General features: G+C 50.4%; 2 protein-coding genes across 3 annotated transcripts in view; one reads left to right on the forward strand and one right to left on the reverse strand.

Annotated features, from left to right (window-relative positions):
- The window catches only part of prkar1b (protein kinase, cAMP-dependent, regulatory, type I, beta), a 35,956-nt gene extending 34,436 nt beyond the window's left edge, over positions 1-1,520 (reverse strand). Inside the window, exon 1 of one of the 2 annotated variants that reach the window (XM_086056682.1) lies at positions 1,316-1,520. The gene's annotated coding sequence lies outside the window, so the exon portion shown is untranslated. The remainder of the gene's footprint in view (positions 1-1,315) is intronic. The other variant, XM_086056678.1, reaches the window with a different exon arrangement.
- Positions 1,521-2,384: 864 nt separating this feature from the next.
- Positions 2,385-20,593, forward strand: dnaaf5 (dynein axonemal assembly factor 5). Its single transcript, XM_086056676.1, has 13 exons — positions 2,385-2,964; positions 3,598-3,782; positions 3,848-3,972; positions 4,035-4,153; positions 5,385-5,617; positions 6,537-6,761; positions 9,990-10,133; positions 12,072-12,240; positions 14,481-14,628; positions 17,204-17,354; positions 17,824-17,980; positions 18,549-18,740; positions 18,891-20,593. The coding sequence occupies exons 1-13, from the start codon at positions 2,427-2,429 to the stop codon at positions 19,061-19,063; spliced, it is 2,559 nt and encodes an 852-aa protein (XP_085912802.1). The 5' UTR covers positions 2,385-2,426; the 3' UTR covers positions 19,064-20,593.
- Positions 20,594-20,780: the final 187 nt, after the last annotated feature.

The following is a 20,780-nucleotide window of genomic DNA, read 5'->3' on the forward strand; positions in this document are numbered from 1 at the left end:
GTCAACACATCGGTGAGCTTTTACTGCTACGAGTACAGACGTCCGGTGTTCTCATTGTTACCACTACTCGTGTCTATTCAACCTTACCCCTGACATTCGAAAACAGATATCTGTATTTTCTACTCCTACCTTTTCTAAACTATCCGTGTTACTTTTTTCAACCCCCACCGACGACAACAGAAAAAGATGCAATATAAAAATAGAAAGAGGTCAAATCAACCACGGTTGAGATTTTGAATAAGATCTTGGGGTCTCATGAGGTGGAAAAAAAAAACAGGGAGAGCTTCGACAAGGGGGCACATGAACTGGGAAGCATTAACGACGATGATGCAACACATGGGGGGACTCAAGGTCTTGACCATCCGTGGCCTTATTTCATAGAATTGTTTGACGTTGTTAACTCCAACAATGATTCATTTGGAAGGTGTTGTGTTTTATGCCAGCCTAAAAACCACGAGCGCCTGGTGTGCAAAATTGTTTTGTTTAATCCGGGAAAGACATTTTATACATGCAGGTAAATCGTTTTTTCAATCTTATTGGCACTTTACATTGGTATTTTAATATTAGGCGCTGTACATTATGCAAGTAATAATGAATACAAATATCCTTGCGCCTCTGCATCCTTATAGTAGGCTAAAAGGCACTTTAAAAAACAAATAAAGACACACTATACGTTTGTTTACGTTCCACAAGAGGCATAATCTGGTTGAGTTTGAGTTAGACGTTCTGAACCCCGGTAGAGTTTTATACAGGTATTTCTGTATTTTTTATGAGTTGTGTCATTTGAGCCTGTGTTAGTTGCTGTACGTGTGCCTCAGTCTGGGATTTTATCATCTGTTTGGTATATGCTGTGGACTACAGATTGAAATGAGCTTTGTGCTAAATTTGGTGCAAGCATCTCTTCATGTCTTTCACACTGGCTAATGTATACATGCACATGAGCCAAAACGTCATTAAAAAAAACCCAGCAATAAATAGCATGGCAGGTGTATCATGACAAGCCAGGACAGGTGAATACTAGTGCTAGGGTACTTCTGGAAGGATATTATTACACATTAGATAATGCTGCGTACTAAACCATTGTTCATCTTTGCATGACCGCAAAAGAAACAGCAGCTCATGAACGCCAAATCGGTGGCTGCCCAGGAATGTACGTTACAACGCAGTCGTTGAGCTAAGCGGCTGCAACCAAAACAACCACAGGGAAACGACTGCGGGCTAACCAAAAGGGAGGCCTGCACCGTTATTTCCATGCACACACACGCGCACGAATGCATGCACACAGTGACGTCGCGACTCTCGGTGCTGTTCCTACCGTTAATGCCAAGGGGAGGATGCTCAAATTGTTGACGTGTTGTTGTGTAAGTGGTCTGGGGGGCAGACGAGGTAGGTACCACTGCTGCTGTTGGCTCAGATGATGCTGCCGTTGGCTCAGATGATGCTGCCGATGCTGCTGCTGCTGCTGCTGCTGCTGTTGTGTGCTGCGTCAATGCCGATGACGTCACCCTACCATCTCAGCCGCAACGGAGCGCTCGCTCTCCGCCACCCAGTCTGTTTAAAGGGAACGTCCCAAGTTTGATTATTTAGGACAATGCATGGGTTCTCACTTTTTTTTTTTTTTACAGCAAGTGCCACTTCAAATAATATACTATAAGCTCTACGAGTACCACCATCATGACCCACATTAAAATACAGAAGCAGTAAGATTATGCACAGTTCTCTTAAATAAAAGAATATACAAAACTGTACTTTAAGAAAATGTATTGCGCATGCAAAAGTATGAAAAATAAAATAAATTCAACAGTAATAAATCAACAATTGTGCAGTTTTAAACCAAGCAAAAGACTAATGTAAACTATATTTTAACTGCTATGTGCGCTGGTCATTAAGAGGGAGGGACAAGGGATGAGTTAGAGTTACAATTAAAACTTACTTGGTATTTACTACTGTATCGGGACAGTTATAATTTCCTCAACAAGTGCATTCTGCACTCCGTGGATGTGTTATTTGAAACGTACGTGGATACAGAAAATCAGTATTTCCCGAGCTATAATGTGGCACACAATGTAAATGTATTGAATTGTGGGTTTATGGAGGTAAGAGTGCAAAATAAACAGCCGCACACATTGTAAGAGAGGCGCGATTCTACACCATCGTATTGCATTCACTTGGGGAAAAAAACGAATAAAAAAAAGTGTTTTTTTCGGTCATTAAAAATTATTCACCTAACCAGAAAAAATAATAATAATTATTTAAAAAAAGACCCTAAAAAAAAGACCCCAAAAAGGAGATTGTGTTTTTAAGTGAACGGCATACGCTTCCGTACGATTCAGACACGAATCGTTTCTCAATAAAGTTTTGTTGGTTTGAAGCGGAAGTCGGGCAAAACAGGCGTTTGTTTGGTTGCCATAACGACCACAAGAAAGATGGCGGCGACGGCTTCGCGAGAGGAGCAGGTTTCCTCGGAAGTTTTGCGAGGACTCGCCCGGCATTTAAACTGTCTCGGCGAAGACAACAAGTCGACGAGGAAAAGAGCCCTGGAGTCCATCAAGAAAGAGACGCTGGATAAAAAGCTGTCGGGCGTCGTCCTGCAGGAGCTTTTCTCAGCCCTCCTCAAGCCTCTCCTCAAGTGCCTTTCAGATCCGATGGAACGATGCCGAGAAATCGCCATCATGCTCATAAGTGAATTTATTCGCTGCGTGCCCGCACCGCACGAGTCGTTGCCTTATCTCATGCCGTGCTTGGCTCAGCGCTTCGGGGAGAAGGAGATTCTGGAACCGGCGGAGGAGCTTCGCTTGTCGGCTACCGAGATGTTGACTCTCACGGTGCAAGTATGCGGAAAGCAGCTGGCACCTTATCTGAACGAAATGATGAACATATTGCAGAGGACCGTGGTCGACCCTTTCCCGGATGTCAAAAGAGAAAGCTGCAAATGCACTGTGAACTTTGCCAACTGTGTACCAGGTTAGAAAATCCATGCTCATGCTAATGCTCATGCTCATGCTAATGCTAATGCTAATGCTAATGCTAATGCTAATGAACTGCTAGGCTCGACTGACAGGAAAACAGGTTCCTCCTCTCTCTCTCTAGACACACATGAAAAATACAACAATTGCTGATTAAGTGGAAGAAGATGGTCGGATGGTTATTATGCATTTCCCCCCGACAACTCAAAACAAAGCTACCAGCTTCTTTCGTTACCATGTCAACAGGGGGCGGAGCAAGTCAGTTCAAAGCTGCATCGTGCGTGACAGCGTGCGTCTAAAAATACGAAACGATGAACCCATATAACTCCAACATTTAATTCACAAGCCTAAAAGTAGAAGCTAAATCTAAATGAAGCGGCCAAGTGCTTCCTTCTGGTACTCCCATTGAAAGTATATTTTAAAACGCATCAAAGCACAAATAGCTACTTTACACATACTGTATTTGACAATCTGCATTTGGCTCCTAAAATTCCCATAGCGAAATGATACGTCATAAGCCCGACAACCCACGATTAGTTCCCATTTTGGAATATACACATTTTAGTCACATTTTCCACACGATGTCTCGATCCTCCCTGTCCACCGTTTGCATCTGTGTTTGGCGTTGCAGAGCATTTCCACATGCAGGCAGAGAGTCTGGTGAAGCCCCTCATGCAGACCATCGCTCATCAGCATTCCAAGGTGCGCGTGTCCGTCATCGAGGCCACCGGGGCCGTCATCCAGCACGGCACGGGCAAAAACGTGGACGACGTCCTGGCTCACCTGGCGCAGAGGCTCTTTGACGACTCGCCGCAGGTTGTGTGAGGGGTTTTTCTCTTCACATTTTCTCTCATTCAAGCCAATCGAGTTTCTTGGTGCAGGTGAGAAAAGCTGTCACTGTTGTCGTGGGCGACTGGCTGCTCAACTTAAGGGACAGATACTCATATTTCCACAAACTCACTCCTCTCCTGCTGAGCGCTGTTACGGACGAGATTCCGGAAATCAGGTGCGCTTTCGTGTTTTTGCTCCATTCTGGAGCGTATTTCATCCTTTGACTTTTTCCTGCAGCCTTCTGGCGGCTGACTTGTGGAAGCGGGTCGGCGCCCAGTGGGAGAAGGAGAACGAGGACGACCTCAAGGACAAGATGGACTTCCTCCTCACCCCGCCGGCCTTTTACCCGGCAGGAGGTCAGTCACCCGAGCGCCGCATCCGAGCAAGCGAGACGACAAGACAGACCTTTGGAATTGAAAATCCACCTGTGGCAAGCCCAGTAGAAGAGCAAAGAAGCAAACGTTACCATTGTGGCTGCTTGAAATCATTTTTATTTACAGCCGCGTGAGATTATTAAAAAAAAAAAAAAAAAAACAAGCAGCGGCTTGGACATAGCCGCGTACGCTGCCTGGGCGTGGGGGCTGGTGGGCCTCGGAACAAGTGTGAAAAGGAACATGGTCATTACAGCTTGCCAGTTTATGTGTGCGTGGCAGTGCTCCAAGCGCTTTGCTTGTGCAAATATTGCCACAAATCCAAGCTGTGGACAGGAAAGGAAAGGAAAAGAAAGGAAAGGAGCCCTCCCCTTTTCTTTGATTTGCTCTTTTTCTTTCTTGCCGTCGTAAATTTGCCAGTGGGCAGAGGTCAGTGTTGAGAAAAGGCCTTGTTTTATCCCGCCCCTTCGCGCTACTTTGATTTATCTTCCTTTCGTCCGCGCTTCCCCTCTTGTCCCTTTTTTCATGCTGTCCGCAAAATCCGACACTCTTTTTTTTCACGCCATTGCCACTCGCCGTATAAAAAAAGCGACGAGCGAACTCTTTTTGGGGCCGTTGTATTTTCTAAAAGGCGTATGCTGTTATGTTCCTGTTTACGCCATTTTAATCGCGTTTGCTCCCGAAGCACCTTTGGAAGTGTTGGTGCGCGGAGCTTGCGCGTTGCACCCGTTGGCAGTCATTTGCCACGTTATTTAAACTCTGTCACAGAGGAAGGAAGTTGGCGGATTATTTTCCAATCGCTTGTTTTCACCCACCCGCCTCGTTCTCCTTGCCTGTTTGCCTCAGTCAGTTCCCAAATGTGTGCTCCCGGGTTTTCTGATTTCATTTTCATTGGGCGCCTTCCTTCCTCTGCGGCTCCATCCACCTCAGCAGTTTTAGTTTATAAGCTGGTTTGTCGCTTTGGTTCAGCCTTCTCGTGTATTGTTCTCGGTTGCGATGAAGCCACCTGAACGGCAGAAGCTCGTTATGTTTACTTGGTGTTCCACATGATGACTGACGACGCCAAGAGTAATGACTGGCGCTCATGTCAAAGAATTTCCTTTCTCGACTTGTGTCACTTGTTGCCAGGCAGAGTTGATGCCGTCGGATTCCCTGACTTGTCTCTCTCTCTCTCTCTCTCTCTCTCTCTCTCCCTCCCTCTCCCCCTCCCCCCCAGTGGAGCGTCCAGGTCTGGGCTGCAGGGAGCTGGTGGTGCGCAACCTGTACAGGCTGGTGCCGGCCGTCAGCCACGACCTGAACGACTGGCTGGCGGCCACTCGGCTCAGAACTTCGCAGCTGCTGTCGGTGCTGCTGCTCCACGCGGAGGAGCACAGCACGCAGCACCTGCAGCCTCTCTTGGCCCTCCTCTACCGGGCCTGCGCCGACTCTGAGAAGGACGTGGTGCGCAATGTGAGTCGCCGTGCATATTTGTCTGATAAAATGCCAGGTTTCTGTGACGGCAACAATCTCCCTTATTGCTCTTATATCTGGGCTACGGGCGGCGAGACGGAAGCCCTGCTTGAGAAGAAAAAGCCAAAGAAAGCATGTGACAACAATCTGCTGCTGCTGTTCGGTGGGCTTAGTTAGGGACACGGCCCGGACGCAACTAATAAAAATAATTGACGCGCAATATAATTGCCATGAAAAATTCATGTGATCACCCCACCCCCAAAAAAGTGTGAATAGTAAAAATAAAAGTTTAGGGTTTTAGAGTTTAGGAAGTGGCCCGCGGCAGAAGTCGTGGGCAAGTAGTAGCTGTGTCCGACACCGCTCAACAATCTGCCTTCTTCCTCATATGTCCTGACTAACATGGCGTAAGTGTTTCGTACATGCGACGACAATCTCCCGTATTCTCCATACGTCTGAACTAGAGCTAGCAAGACGGAAGACTTTTCGTTGGCCTTATGATGAAAAAGATTTGTCGCCACATGTTACAACAATCTCCAGTATTCTTCATGTGACTGGGCTGCGAGTGGCATGACAGAAGCCGTTTCTTACATTAAAAAACACAAGTTCATATTAAAGCTCGAATCATCTATCTAACAACCTTCTTTTTTTTTTAAAAAAAGGATATTTCTGGGAAAGACGGGAAGCCTTTCATACAAAACTTCCAAGTTGATATTAAAGGTGTAAACAATTCTGAAGAAGATTTGTCTTGGTTTTATTTCATCCCCAACACCTTTTTATTTTAACAGGAGCGCGTCGACCGTAATAGTTGATGGTTGGTGTGTGGATTTCTGCGGGGGTCTTACTCGTGTGTCGTTGACGCTGTCGAGCAGTATTGAGGGATTTGCCTCACTTGTTGACTTGCCTTTGCCCTCCCCGCTAGTGCCTGGCCGCCGCTCAACTGCTGGGCACCTTCGTCCCACCCGAGGTCTTCCTCAAGCTGCTCCTGGACCACGTCACGGCCCCGCCCTCCGCTTCGCACCCGTGGTCGGCCCTCATGGTGCTGAGCGCCGCGCTGGCGGGATGCCCCAGAGCGGCGCTGGGGCCGCACCTCCAGCGCGTCGCCGACACGCTGGCCCAGCCTGCCGTCTGCCAGGAATATCAACAGGTCATCTTTGCCGCTCATTGTGTGTTATCCTGGTCAGAGTGCTTCCACGCGCTTCACTCGAAGCCCAAACAACCGTTTCGTTGTCCGGTGCGGCGACACCTCACAAGGAAACGCGCGTAAACTTGTTGACCGCCGCCGCCGCCGCCGCCGCATACTCTTGAGGCGGAAGGCAGCTGCTTCAGTTGCACTCGTATTCGGTGGTGCTTTTGGCAGTGTCAGAGAAGATCATTGTCAACAACCGCTGTGTACATTAGCACTCTTATTTTTGGCAATCTATTTCTTTGCCTAATTTGCACCTACCAATGTAAATATGCTTTGTGATAAGATGCTTCATCTTTAAAGGCAATCTTTTCAATAGTGCCTCTGTGCAGGGCCAGTTCAGCGGGTTCGCTGTTGAGGAAATGCGAAAAAAAAAAATAGAACGCATGACCTGGCAAAAACGAATGACCGGCCACATGGTGTTTGTCCAGTCTAATATTACAAGTCTGTGATCATCATGTTGGTGCTCATTTCCAGAAGAGGGGGAAAAAAAGAGATAGGGACGCCTTTGTTGTTTGTCGCAGAATAACATGCAGACGGTGGAAAAAAATGGCCTGAAAGCTGCATCGGAGAGCAGCGGCTCGTGCCGACTCTGAGAGGGATACGGTCCGCAGTGCGGGCCTGACACAAAAAGGCCACACGCCCCTGTTAAAATGTCAGGTTTTTGCGACGTACAAATAAGTGGCATACATAGACATGAAAAGATCTGCAGGAATTTCTGGCAAGTACTGGCTTTGGCCTACATGTGACAACAATCTCCCATAGTCTTCGCAGTGAGACAAAAGGCTTTTCTTCTGCCTCCAAGCCCGGCTGAAGGCATTTTTTGTCTTAAGCCCAAACTCCTTTGCTTTTGTCTAGTCCCATATATGTTTGCCAGTTTTGTGTGTGTGCGTGCGCGCGCTTGACTAGCAACTCAGCCATCCAAGCAAGGCGTGTCGGAATGTCCTCCTGCTGCAATGCTGCCCTGACCCCTTCTGATGTACAAACTACAAAGCAGTACACAGTCCTTCAGCTTTGTTTTCTTTCATTTATAACCCGGAGTATGTCACCTTCATTCCACCCTCTGCTCTCACAACAACCAGCTTTAAAAAGAACCTCCGCCCCGTAATCTTGAAGCCCGCCTGGTCAAGGCCGATGATAAATGAGGCGTCGCCGTTGTATGAGGTCAACCGGGGGGGGGGGGGGGGGGTTAACAGGACGGGCTGGTAGCAGATGGAGGGAGACCTCGGCTTCCTCTCGGATGTCCATCTGCGTCTCTCTCTCTCTCATGCGAGTGGGGCACCTGCGACCTGCCTCGTGGAGGAGATGGACCCTGGCACGTCGCATGGAAACTCCACGCAGGAAAGCTTGAATTGACATTTTGTGAGGCTGATCTGAGGTCCGCTGTCGCACCGTGCCGCGCGACATGACAACAACAAAAACGGCATATGATCCTCCACCAAAGGCTGTTTGTCTCCATTTCCTTGGGCAACAGTGGCGAAAATCAGCCATCGGCAATTCACCACATTGTTGTATGTGTGCAGCTCAACTCATGAAGCGTGCTCGCAGACCGAATCAACAGCGCCTCTGCTGGTTGAAGCCGAGCAATGCGCTCCATTTTGCAAATGAAACCCAGAGAGTGTTGCAAAAATGAACTCGAAACCACATCTTCAAAGTGAAGTGCGGTAGGAAAAATGGCGCAGGACGTCCGGGGGGAATGAGCTGCAAATGAGCTCGCAGATATGTGACGCTTCTCCACGCTTTGACCTCGCCAGCGCTTTCATGTGCCGTGTTTTCTTTTCTTCATTTGCGCCAGAGGTTTGGAAAAAAAGAGAGCTTGTGAAAACAAGCTCGGTCACTTGAAGATGGCGCGAAGGCTAAATGAAAGGCCGGCCGGCCGGCCGTTGGCGACGCCAGCGACTTGCAAGGTACGCCGGCTCGTGCTCGCCGATGAATCACGTGTGGTTTTCCTTTTTCAGGGGGCCACTCCACCGAGGATTAACAAAACCGCCCGCCCGGCACCGGTGAGAGCCATTGAGCTGCGCGTCGCCGTGGTGACGAGAGCGCAAGGGGCTCTCTGCAAAGTGACTTTTCAGGCCAAGCGGCGGGCCGGCGGCTAGCGCAAAATAGCAGGACGGCTGGCGCAATGGCAGCGTCTGCTTGCTTTCAAAGCCACGCAAAACATTCACAAATGGTTTGTGCCGAGCGGCAGCCACATGCTGCTTGCTCACTCCGCCTTAATGACGCTCAACGGTCCAGGCGGGAACGCGAGCGTGTTTATTTCCCCCGTCGCCGTAGCAAGCGGAGTGGCCGTCGGGGGCGGGCTCGGCACGGAGGCGTCCTTGCGCGCTTTGCTCGCGAGTGCTGCGCTTGTGTAAGCGGGCCCTGTTGAAGCGTGTCCGGGCCAATGGAACCAGGTGGAGCTCACTCACCTGCAGCTGTCAACCTACTCATTAAAGCCCACTGAGGCTTTTTTTTTTCTTTTTTCTTTCCATCTTTGCGCCATTTCTAATGGTTGTTTTTGAACCCGGTAGTGCAAGATGCATGTCTGAATGCGTGCTAGTTCGCGCATTCCACGATGCGCCTTCTGTTCTTTTCGAAGGCCTGACTTCCAGGCGCCGAGTCGATACACGATCCGACGCCGTTGCGGTCGTTTTCAGAGGGGCTCCCTTCCATTCTTGAATCTTGCTGTCATAATATCAACCGTTATATCGGTTGCGTTCATTCACGGCTTCTTCCCGCAAACGGCCGTTCTCCAACTTCTTTTTACACGACGCGCCCCCTAAAACAATGCTTGGCTTTCCGAGTGCACCGCCATCATGAGCAACATGAAAGTCCAGTAGCATAATGGGCCCAAGCAATGAAAGCGCGCGCGCGTGTGGCACGACAAGCTTGTCACGTGGCTCATCCCTGCTCGACACTCAGCATCGGGACTGTGACCGGTACTTTTGTCTCGCTGCCACGTGCCGCGCTTTGCTGCGCACGTCCCAGCGGTCGCACTTGTAATTGGCGAGGTCAAGAGCAAGCGCGTCCGTGCAAGGAGGGGCGCGGCCCATCGGCACGCAGTCGCCACCGTTTACGACGGCGAGTCAAAAGCAGCGCCGGCCGCTGATGAAGACATCGCAGGAGCATTCTTTACGACTTTCCCACGCGACTTAAGGTTGGCCTTGGAAGTTGCGCCGCTTCACCTCCTCTGGCTTTGTTTTGCAGACCGCCTACTTGGAGCAGTTGCTGGCCTGCGTGGACGCGCTGCTGCGCCAGTGCGCTTGCGACTGCCGCCCGGTCAGCCTGCAGCTGCTGCAGGTGCTGGTCAGCGTGCAGAGCCTCTCCAGCGAGCCTCGCGTCAGCCGGCAGGTGAGAAAGAGCAAAACGTCGCCACGTCTTTATTCCAAAGGAGCGTTTATGGTGCGAGGCAGCTATTTGAGGAATGCCCAGCTTCAAAGCGGGCGAGCCAAACGGTGTCATTACCCACTTATCCGAGGGCCGCTGAAATTGCACCTTTTGGAATGGAACTTTGAAATACAGTTGTGGGTGAAAGGCGGAGGGAGGAAGAGTGAGACGCAAAAAAACAGATGTGTTTCTAAACAGGTGTGCGTCACCGTCACGCTAGAGCGCTGCTGGGCAAATTTGGAGCCGTGGGCCACATGGCGCCCGCGCCGCTTTGGAGGGCGGCCCACTTCACACGAGCATGATCTGAAGTTCTTATTATATTTGTTGCATTGATTTAGCAATGTCATCTAGAAACGACTGGCCTTATCAGTCCAAAAAAAACAAAAAAAGTGTTTGCCCGCGACTGCCCTAAGGCGACATTCAGACGGACGGACAGGAAGTGTGTGACAAATGGAGTCGAGTCTGCAGGGACGGACGGACGGCAGCGGGATGAACATGTTGACCAGACGGTCGGCATCATCCACCGCACGCGTGTCCACATCAGTCCGCGTGTCGGAGTGGCGAGCGGTCACGTGAATAATAGCCCAGCAGTGGTGGGCGCGGAGGAAAAGCAGAAGCGCTTTCTTTCCCAGAAAAGGGGCAGCCACCGTTCGTTTTCCCATCAGCGCACAGCTCAGGGTTGTCTGACATGGTCCCTGTTAGTCCCTGTTGGTCCCTGAGGGACGATGACGGGACTTAGAAGAAGGTCCCTTGCCCTGCCCTGTGGAGGAGTCACTTCATGATTTGCACTCCTTCCTGCCAAATTGCGAGTCAAGATGAACTTGACTCGTGTGTTGAAGTTGAAGCATTTTTTTTTGGGAGGGGGGGAGGGGGAGGGGCACATCCTGTGTTTGCCTTTTTTTTCCCCTCTCTCTTGTTCTTGAGCGCTTGTATGTGTCAGACCTTGTCATGTCTGATGTGTTTTTCTCATGGTCTCGCACGAGAGCCAGATCATAACATAAACTGCAACACTTTTTCCCCCCTACCCTCCTGGGACGAATGAAGTACAGCCAGCACGTTTTCCATGGCGCTCTTTCAATATCAGTTGTCATGCTTTCCCACACTGCAAATTTCTAAAGTTGGCCAATTGTGACTTGAAATGCGAATGGAATGTCAAGTCGTCTCGTATTGGCGAGCATGTTAGCAACCGATTAGCATTAGCCAAGCATTTAGAAAGCATTTATTTTCATGGATTACAAAATCAAAAGGCTGTACTGCTTGCTGGAAATGTGCTTCCTATAGTGAAGTATTTTCAGCGACTAGTTATTTGGGGAGGCGTTCATTTTCAAAGTTTACCCAATCAGAAGGCTACAGTGCATGCCGGAATCTATTGGAAACGGGGTTGCACGGGACCTACTTAATGACATGGCGACACCACTGGTTGTTTTTACCGGTGCCGGTGTCTCTTCCAGGGGAGGTGTTCATTTACGAACTTGATCCAATCAGAAGGCTGTAGCGCTTGGAACGATGGCTTATGTAACAAAGGTAATCGCAGGTACCGGCTGTCCGGCCGTGAGTTTTTTTTTGCCCTGTCCCAGGGGTCCTCTATGGGAAGCGAGGCGTTTATTTGTTGCAGCGGACACCGCAGCGGACTGTTCGAGGACAGACTATGCCACGTGATGCAACGGAGACGTATTGACAGCAAATTCAAGGAAAAACAAGAAATGCGTTATGAAGTCAGCTCCGTGTTCACTTTAGCAAAGATGGTATCAACGTAAGCACAAGTATTTGCAGCACCCGTGGGAACGTTCAAGTTGGCCCAATCTCATTGGCTCCTCGCAACCCCCCGGATACGATTCAACGCTGGAGTAAGTAGCATCTTGAGCGCTCTCAGGTGGCTTTCTGGTCTTTGTGCCCTCTCAGGCCCTGGCGAGCGTCCAGAGCTTATGCGAGGTCCAGGGCCTGGGCTCGGCGGCCCAGCTCTACAGGCGACACCTGGCCCGGCTGCTGGACTGGCTGGCCGCCTCCGTCCACACCTGGTCCAGCTATTCGCCGCACCCGCTCCAACTGCACATCGTTGCGGTGCAGTCAGGTGAGAGCACACGACCCGATGGGCCAACGGGCGGGGGAAAACGCATCGTCCGCCGGGTGTTTTCTCACGCTTTCGTTTGGACGCAAAAGCCCCCGACGTCACGCTCGAAACATTTGTCTGCTCGCACCTGATCCTTCACGGGGGCGGCGCATCGAGACCCGGCCGCTGTCAAAGCGGCGCCGCGCATTTCCAAGTCCACGTTCCTTTTGGGACGTCGGCCGTCGTCTTGGGAAGTTTGTGACTTGCCGTCATTTGGTCAGCGTTGCCCACTTTGCAATTCTTGCTCTTCTTAAGAGTCAATCATGCTAAACCAGGCCAAAGTCAAGCATGCCCATTGGTATATTGCCTCGTGAGACTTGCTCCCTCCTTGGTGAAAGCGAAAGTTATGGTTCAGCTTCTCTCACCACGAATAGCCCACGTAGCCTACTTTGCATTTGCAATGTCCTTGTAGCCATGTGTGTAAATGCTCAAAGGTGTGTTTAATGACACGACGCCACTGCGCATATGGTTTGCCCCGGTGTGATGCTACTCCGCTTTGTGCTTGCTTGCTATTTAGGCCGGTATGCTAGCTGCTAAGTTTTGATGAGCCTCACGTGTTGTTCATGCAACAGGTTCATGAGTGTGTACATTCTAGAAGCGCGTCGAGCTTTTCCGATCCTCTCGGTTTGAAGAGGTCGGCTGCCATCTTGTCGCAATCTTTCCCCAATTCCAAATGCATTTTTCCATGATTCACGGGCTCGGTTCCTAAAGCGGCGATTCGCTCACTGTGTGTGTGTTTGATTGGCGCGGCGGTCCCCATATGTAGGTGTGTGCTTATTTTGGAAATGACACAACATAAGTTATTGCAAATGATTTTGTCAAACCTCCAAATTAGAGCCCAGTTTGAGAACGCAACAACAGAAGTCTGCCATTAGCACGACTTGGCTTGTTGACTTTGACAAATCTTCGTCCTCGGTTCAGCTTGTCAGTGTCGCTCAGGTTGCGCGTGCGCATGGCTAAATAGCCGTGACCTCTGTGGCGCCGCGACCATTGCTTTAGCCGTTTCTCTGCCCTCTAATCCTCCGTCATCGGCGCCTTCTTGTGCCACACTTTCATCCGCATCTGCCCCCTTTCCTTTCTGGTTGAACGGGCAGCCGGGTGCCCCCCCCCCCCCCCCTAATCCGCCGCGCAAACAGACGCACACATTCACACACTTTAGCTCGCTGATCCCCGCACAGGTCAGAACATCAAATGACGCGGCCGCCGCCCGCTCTTGACCTTCGTCCGTGGATGGAGGCCACTTTGAAGGCCCGGCGTGTCCGCGCTTCATTGGTGCACATATGAGCCCCCGGGATTCTTTGTCGGGGTGTGGGCCGTGTTTGATGTGCGCATTATGAGGGGTGGGGGGTCGAAGTCTGTTCAACAATTGGCTGGACTCAGACTTGGATCTTTTTCTTGCTCATCAGACAAGATCCTCTTCTGTCCTTCTCGTTTGCTCAGCTGGCAAGACACTGTTGGCTTCTCGCTAAATGTTTGATTTCCCCTTGGGACGGGCTCGGCGCCTCGGTCAACTTTGTCAACGGTTCCTAAAAGCGCGGCCGGCCTTCATTGCAAGCGGGCCGGCAGTGACCCCACGGAGCTTTCTACGTGGCTTTTGTGCCGAGGCGAGTCCCGCAATAGCAAAAACTCCACGTTTTGTCGCAATTCAGCCTCGCTCGTCATCAACCAATCGAGAGACGGCAATCGTAGCGTCTCGTAACGCTTGGGCCGATGCAAGGCAGGCAAAAAGCAGCAGCCCTGCTGCTGGGAAATGAGCGTCTTGTTTGTACATGTGTCTTTGTGCGAGGTGACCCCCCCCGATTGACACGTTCCCGTCTGGCCGCACTCAGGACATCCGCTGTCTCCTCTCGCGTCCGCGCCACACAGTCCGAACACGGAACGGACGCTTATCGAGCATTACTCACACGCGGGCCCAAAAATAGCTGTGTAAACACGACGTGCGCGTGTGTGCGCGAGGGCACCGGGAGAGCGTGTCTTTTCCGGTAATAGAGCTTTGATTGGAAAGGCTGTGTGACAGACACAAGAAGCTTTTTATGTCTCATTTCCTCCGTCTCCCTCGCATGTGTCATCGTCTGAGACGATCTTCAGTCAGCGCTCCACAAGCGACCTCACGACTGGGCGCAAACACGAGAAACACACTTTTACTTTTACACAGGGAGAATGTGTGGAAACCGACGTGTGTGCGTGTGTGCGTGTTGTAGGTCCAGTCATCGGAGAGTTTGTGAGCCAGTTGATGCCCCTGCTGCACACCTGCCTCCAACCAGACAGAGACCAAGAGATGAGGATGAACATCTTCACCATGTTGGCTAAGTTGCTGCTGGACGGAGGCAACACGCTGGACTCCCAGGGGTTAGGCAACGCGCGCGCGCGCGCGCACGCACATCCCATCCGTCACCTCACTACTTTGAGTCCACGCCTTCTGCTGGATGGCTGTCACGCACCTGACTCTGGGGTCAGCCGGTCCTCCTTTGAAAGGACTCCACTTGTTTCAAAATGCCGCCGTTGTCCGTATGTCTCGGCTTGCCGTGTCCGCAAAATGTTTGCGCATCTCATTCTGTGGCTCCCGAAAGCGTTGCGGCCATTTCAAAGACGCGACAATGGCGCCGCCCGCTCCAGAGCATCGAGACGGCCGCGTGAAGCGATGGCCCGACGGCATTGGCCTTGCCGCAACGTGAGGAAGAATGACTTTTGGCCCTCTTTGCCGTCACTGTTGCCCTTCTGTGCTGAGATTTCAAAGTGCGCAGAAGACAGCCAAAAAGCCAAATGTGTTTTTTTGGCGTGACCATTGAGGCGCCGCCTCCTCCGCGAAGACACGTCGAAGCGCAAATGACCACGGCGCCATTCCATGAGGTCACCATAAGCTTGTCGGGGATGTGTGTAGTCGAAACTCTTGTCAGTCTTTTGGTTTCCCGAGGAAAGCCACATGTTGCCCGACAGACTCTCTCTCTCTCTCTCTCTCTCTCGGCAGCTGCGCCGCACTGCCACCGGCAGAGGACGCACCGCTTGGCCGCGTCGACCGAGCTTCCGTTTGCGGGTTCGTCCCCTTTGGAGCTCCCTCAGCTGTGCGGCCTTCAATCGGGCCTCGCCGCTCGAATGCGAGGGAACGCCATGGCGGGCTCGCAGCTGCCGCCGTCAATCGCAAAGACAAAGCGCGCCGGCGGGGTTGTCTCGGAGACGTGTCAGCGACTCTCACGGCCCGAGCCAAAAAGCGCCGCTAAGATTTGCGGGGCTTGCCACTTGTTCACATCTTGCTGAGATCAGGCTCGCCGACCTGATTTGATCTCTTGTTTAGGTCAGTGATTCTCAGGGGGTGGCATGCGTAGCGCAAGTGGCTCCCTCTAGTGGTGGGCGGGAGAATCACCCAAGTACAGTTCTGCTCCATTGAACTTGCGTTTGCATTTTGTCTTGAAAATATCTTTCAACTTTTCATTGATTTGCTGAAGTCCAAAGTGTAAAACTTTGGTCGGGCTTCAGAGGTTCCGCTGGATTTATTTCTTCCTTATTGCCGCATCGGTCCCTTGTGACTTTGAAACCGCATGGTCTCAGCGTCAGGATGGATGTCTTTAATCTTCCGATTCAAACGCCGGCACTGGGAGCTCCGAACTTGATCCTCTTTGCTAGTTTACGACCCTCGTTTTAGTCGGTGAACGAATCCCTGGGTGCGCTCGCACACATACGTCATGTCATCAAGAGGACCATAATAGCAGTCCTGGGGAAATCCTTCTTGACTTTGTTCTCTGGCCAAAGTGACGTCATGACAACTGCGCCGCATGACAAAGGAAAGCGGCCGCTTTGGCTTTCGTCCACACATGCTCTTTTTCTACGTGGACGGAAGCGGAATCCCAAGCCCGAGGTGCACAGTGACGAGTGACGATGGCAAGTCCAAATCGCTCGCTGGGCCTCGTGCGAAATAATAATCGTGTGAAGTGAGAAACGTTTCCCCGTCCTCTCGTTCCCCCTTGCGGAAGAAGACGGCAACAAATGTTCCTGAAACTCAAGTTGAGACGTTTTGACATGAGAAGGTGCCATAAGACTTCTGATGCTCATCGATGGTTTTGGTTCGGAAGGATGAGAAGGTGCAGAGCAAAGTCGGCAGGTTGCCTGCATGGCGCAGCGTCTCCCCCTGCAGGCAAGTCTGGTGCTCCAAATGGACTTGTGACATCATCCGTCCGTCCGGCAAAACAAGAGGAAGTGGAGGACTCTGGGAACCCTGCGAGTGTGTGAGAGGATCTGGGAATGCCTGAGCCAGAGTGGAAAAGGGGGGCGTGGGGGGCCAAGGCAGAAACGGGACAACCAGATGGCGTCTCCTTCAGCTAGTGTGGGAAAGTCAACGGTCATCGTGCGAAGCGTGCCACCGTGTCGCATTGCCATCTCCCAAAGGAATGACCTGATTCTGGAACGGAATGTCCTGCGCTGAGCTCCCCTTTTACGCCCGACCCAGCGAGCAGCATTTGTCTCACGCTTGCGAGACGACGTCCCACCATCGCGTGCTTTGACCAAAGACGGCAGGTTATCAAGGTCACGCCCCTGTCCTGCAATTGGGGACTTCCCATGTCGCCCGCCCGACCTCCGTATCATAAAGGGGGGGGGGAATAAATGACTGGCTTGACTTCTTAACGGGGGTACAAAGTTGACCCGGCTTGTGTGGAAAGGTGGATCTTGTCTTCGGCCTGTGATGTTGCAGGATCTCTCAAGTGCAAGGAAGTGACCTTACTGTTCCAAAACCTTTGGACGGGACTGGAGGTGATTTGACGTCTCAATAATGACATACGTTATATTTTTCTGGACCGTGACATCACATTTGTGACCTGGCCGGACTAAGTGTAAACGGATTTGAATACTGTATTGGATCCAGCTGATTTTGCAAGCCCGTCCAAAATGAATTTCCACAAAGCCGCCCCAAAATCTTTCTTTCTTCTGTCAGACTTTTTGGGGTTGAGTGCGAGAGGTTCCTTGGCGACGTGCTGCTCCCTAACCTGGTGTGGCGAGCTGGCCGCACTGCCGCCGCCCTGCGCACCTCCGCCCTCAGCTGTCTGCTGGCACTGCTGCACGGAGGGGGCATCGCGCCGCGGCAGGTACACGCACGCACGCACGCACACACGCTCCCCAGCCACTCTATTGTGCCCTTTCAAGTGATTTTGCCGGTTGCTCGTGCTGTGTCGCGCTCCCCCCTGTATGGTCAATTTTTCTTTTTTTTTTTTTTTTTTTTGGATACGAGACGATTTTTAGTCTTGAGCAAAAATGTGAGATTTGATTGCTCTTTGGACCCCCACCTCTAGATGGCGGTAGCAAACTTTACAAAATCCATCCACCATCAATTCACCAAGGACTTTGTCAGTTGGTGGCGCTAATGCGCAATGAATAAACACGGAGCGCTGTGCGGTTGACTACATTCCAATGAAAAGTCCTTTCTTCAAGCAAGGGTTTTCTCTCTGAAGACCTTACTTCCAACAATCCCACATTGCTCTGTGCAGAGGAGTAAACATATGATCAAGTGTTTGTTCTTTCTCCTTCTCTCTAAGAATCGCTGTGTGTTGTGTTCAGCTGCTGCGCATGGAGGAGAGGCTGTCCGCCGCGCTGCTGTCGTGCTTGGACGAGGACTCGCCGATGGGGCGACTGCTGGCCTGCCGCTCCCTGTCCACCGTCCTCAGACTGCTGGGATCCAGTCTGCGCGAGGAGGCCCTCAACAAGATCTACCCCGGTTGGTCCCTACTCCTTCGGCACGCACGCACGCACGCACTCTTTGGTTTGTCATTGGCAACGCGCCTGTGGCGACAACGCAGAGCACGGGGAGTCTCTGTGGCTGAAAGGCACGGACGGCTGCAGTCCTCGGACGGGGCCACGGCCAGCAATAGCCTCTGCGAATGGCCACGCTTCTTCTTTGTTGGAGTCCATTTCCTCTCTTTTTGAAAGTCCGCTCCTTCCTTGACAATCACGCCATGATTTTGTGGTTCTATAAAAAAGAAAAATACAGTGCCGTTTGTGCCAAGTTGTCAAAACAAATAGAGAAGGTGGGGGGTGGTGGTGGGGACTTTTTACTTCTGCATCCAGGTACATTTCAGTCCATCCTTTTTTACCTTCACAAACTAGAGTCGGATTGCCGTTGGCTGGCAAGTTTTCACTGAATTTCCGTTACCTTGCCAGTCATTTTCATTGGGAATGCAAGTTTAGAATTGCGCCTCCCTACGGGGGAGTCGAATGAGGACTCGTGCTTTTCGACAAGCTTGTGTACTTGTACTCAAGTCCCGGTGCCGGGACTGTGTTTTCAGAGCTGGTGAAGCGTCTGGACGACAGCAGCGAGGACGTGCGCGGAGAGGCCCTCGCGGCTCTGGGCCTGTGGCTGTCCGGCCTGGGGGGCAACTACAACACGGAGCTGTGCGCCTCGCACCTGCAGTTCCTTTTCCAGCAACTCCTCCTGCACCTGGACGACCCCGACGGCGCCGTGCAAGACCGAGTGCTCGGTGAGGAGGAACGTGCGCCCGCTATTTCATTTCGATAAGAATGAGAAGATTTGTCTTGATGACGACGACGACGACAAGCGTGAACCCGAATGAATCATTTGGACGTGTATCATCGTTGCCGTTGTGCTGACGACGCTCGCCTGTTTGCAGAGGTGCTGATGGCGGCTAGCTCGGTGCGTCCGGCTCTTCTCAAGAAGGAAGCCGAAGCCGTGAGGGACAAACATCGCACTTGTCAACACTGCGACCGACTGCTGCAGCACATCAACTCGATGGACGCCCGCGCCGCCGCCGCCGCCGCCGGCCAATCCACCCACGGACCGTAAGGCAGTAACGCACCTGTTCGGCTTGCCGCTTGCCGATGACATCATCGCCAGCGGCGCGGCCCTGCTGGATGTCGGAGAACACAAACATAGATGTTGTGCTAAGACAATAAAGATGGAGTTTTGGCTAACACAAAGTTTCAAAGTCGGATATCTATTTAGCTACCTAGCGAGACGGCTAGCTGTCAATGTAGCTCTCCGTTGCCCCTTGAGGAGCACTGTGGTAGTACACAAGCTAATCTTCCTGTCGGCGTCTTTTGGGGTTTTTGGGTTTTTTTTTAATAGAAGCTTCTTCAACCTGATTTGAATTCAAACTCACGGCTGCACTTTGACTCTGTGGCAAGTGATCCAGAATACAGTTCTGTCACATTGTTGGGTTTTTTTCGTAAAAAAAACGCCTTATTATACATGATCTTTTTTTTTTCTCGCAAAAAAACGCCTCACTATATACATGCTGTTTTTTTTTCGCAAAAAAAACGCCTCACTATACATGGTCGACATTGGTCGTTTTTTTTTTCGCAAAAAAATGCCTGACTAAACATGGTAGTTTTTTTTTTGAAAAAAAAAATACCTTATTATACGTGGTGTTTTTTTTAGCGAAAAAAACGCCTTTTTTGCAAAAAACGACTTGCTTGTTTTTTCCACAAAAAAACGCCGTAATATACATGGTTGGGGTTTTTTTTGCAAAAAAATGCCTTACTTGTTTTTTCCACAAAAAAACGCCGTTATATACATGGTCGTTTTTTTCACGAAAAAAAAAGCCTTACCATACATGGTAGTCTTTTTTCTTTAAAAAAAAGCCTTATTATACATGGTCGTTTTTTTCGTGAAAAAACGCCTTTTTAAAAAAAAAAAAAACGCTGTAATATGCATGGTCGTTTTTTTTTTGCGAAAAACGCCTTTTTTGCAAAAAAAATGCCTTACGTGTTTTTTTCGCAAAAAAATGCCTTACTCTGCATGGTCATTTTTTTCGTGAAAAAAAGCCTGACTATTCATGGTCGTTTTTTTCCCCAAAAAACACCTAACAGGCGGCCATTTTGTGACTTTAACAAACGTTTCATGCTCATGACTGGCCAACTGTGACCGAGTAGAACGTGTTAAAGCCTGCTTCCTGTCATGCTGCGTGTGTGCTTTTGTTTTGATAAGATTTAGTTTGGGTTCATGTTTTGTCTTCTTTTTTCCCCGTGTCCTTTTTATCATTCGGTTTTTCTTTCCATTTGCTCTCATCAGCCCTGTTCCTTGTGGCAACCAATCAGCTCCCAGGCCACTTTCCGTCGTTGCCGGTTTGTTGATTGTGCCGTTATCATGTCCCTGAGTCATGACAATCATGATTTTCATTTTTAAAGAATTCAAGTACACAAGTGAATTTTAGTAATGGTGGACCACAGCATTTGAAATCTTCAAACAAATGACATTTCTTCATCATTTTTCTTGTGTGTTTTGATCCGTCGCCCACTAGATGGAGCCGAAAAATTGAAAATAACAACAGTATTAACCTCATTTAATTTGACATTAAATCATGAAAATACCAAAGTCAATCGTTCCATCTCTCTGTTGCCAATGAGGAGCATTTTTTTGGGGGGGGGGGTTTAGGAGGTTCTTTAATTTTTCTAGAAGGGCTTGCATCTGTTTTTTTTTTGTTGTTTTTTTTCCATGTTCTGGGCTGCACTTTGGATGTGTAGCAAGAGGCCAACTCTGCGGCTCTGCGAGTTGGTTAAAG

The sequence above is a fragment of the Filicampus tigris genome, chromosome 16 (genome assembly GCF_054856515.1).
Source record: "Filicampus tigris isolate MCC_2025a chromosome 16, RoL_Ftig_1.0, whole genome shotgun sequence".
In the NCBI taxonomy this organism is placed as follows: Eukaryota; Metazoa; Chordata; class Actinopteri; order Syngnathiformes; family Syngnathidae; genus Filicampus; species Filicampus tigris.

Bases quoted from the DNA above. Each gene is read 5' to 3' on its own strand.
- dnaaf5 (XM_086056676.1), top strand. From the start codon at position 2,427: ATGGCGGCGACGGCTTCGCGAGAGGAGCAGGTTTCCTCGGAAGTTTTG. The intron at 10,134-12,071 runs GTGAGAAAGAGC...GTGCCCTCTCAG, and splicing joins AGCCTCGCGTCAGCCGGCAG to GCCCTGGCGAGCGTCCAGAG. The intron at 17,981-18,548 runs GTTGGTCCCTAC...CTGTGTTTTCAG, and splicing joins CCTCAACAAGATCTACCCCG to AGCTGGTGAAGCGTCTGGAC.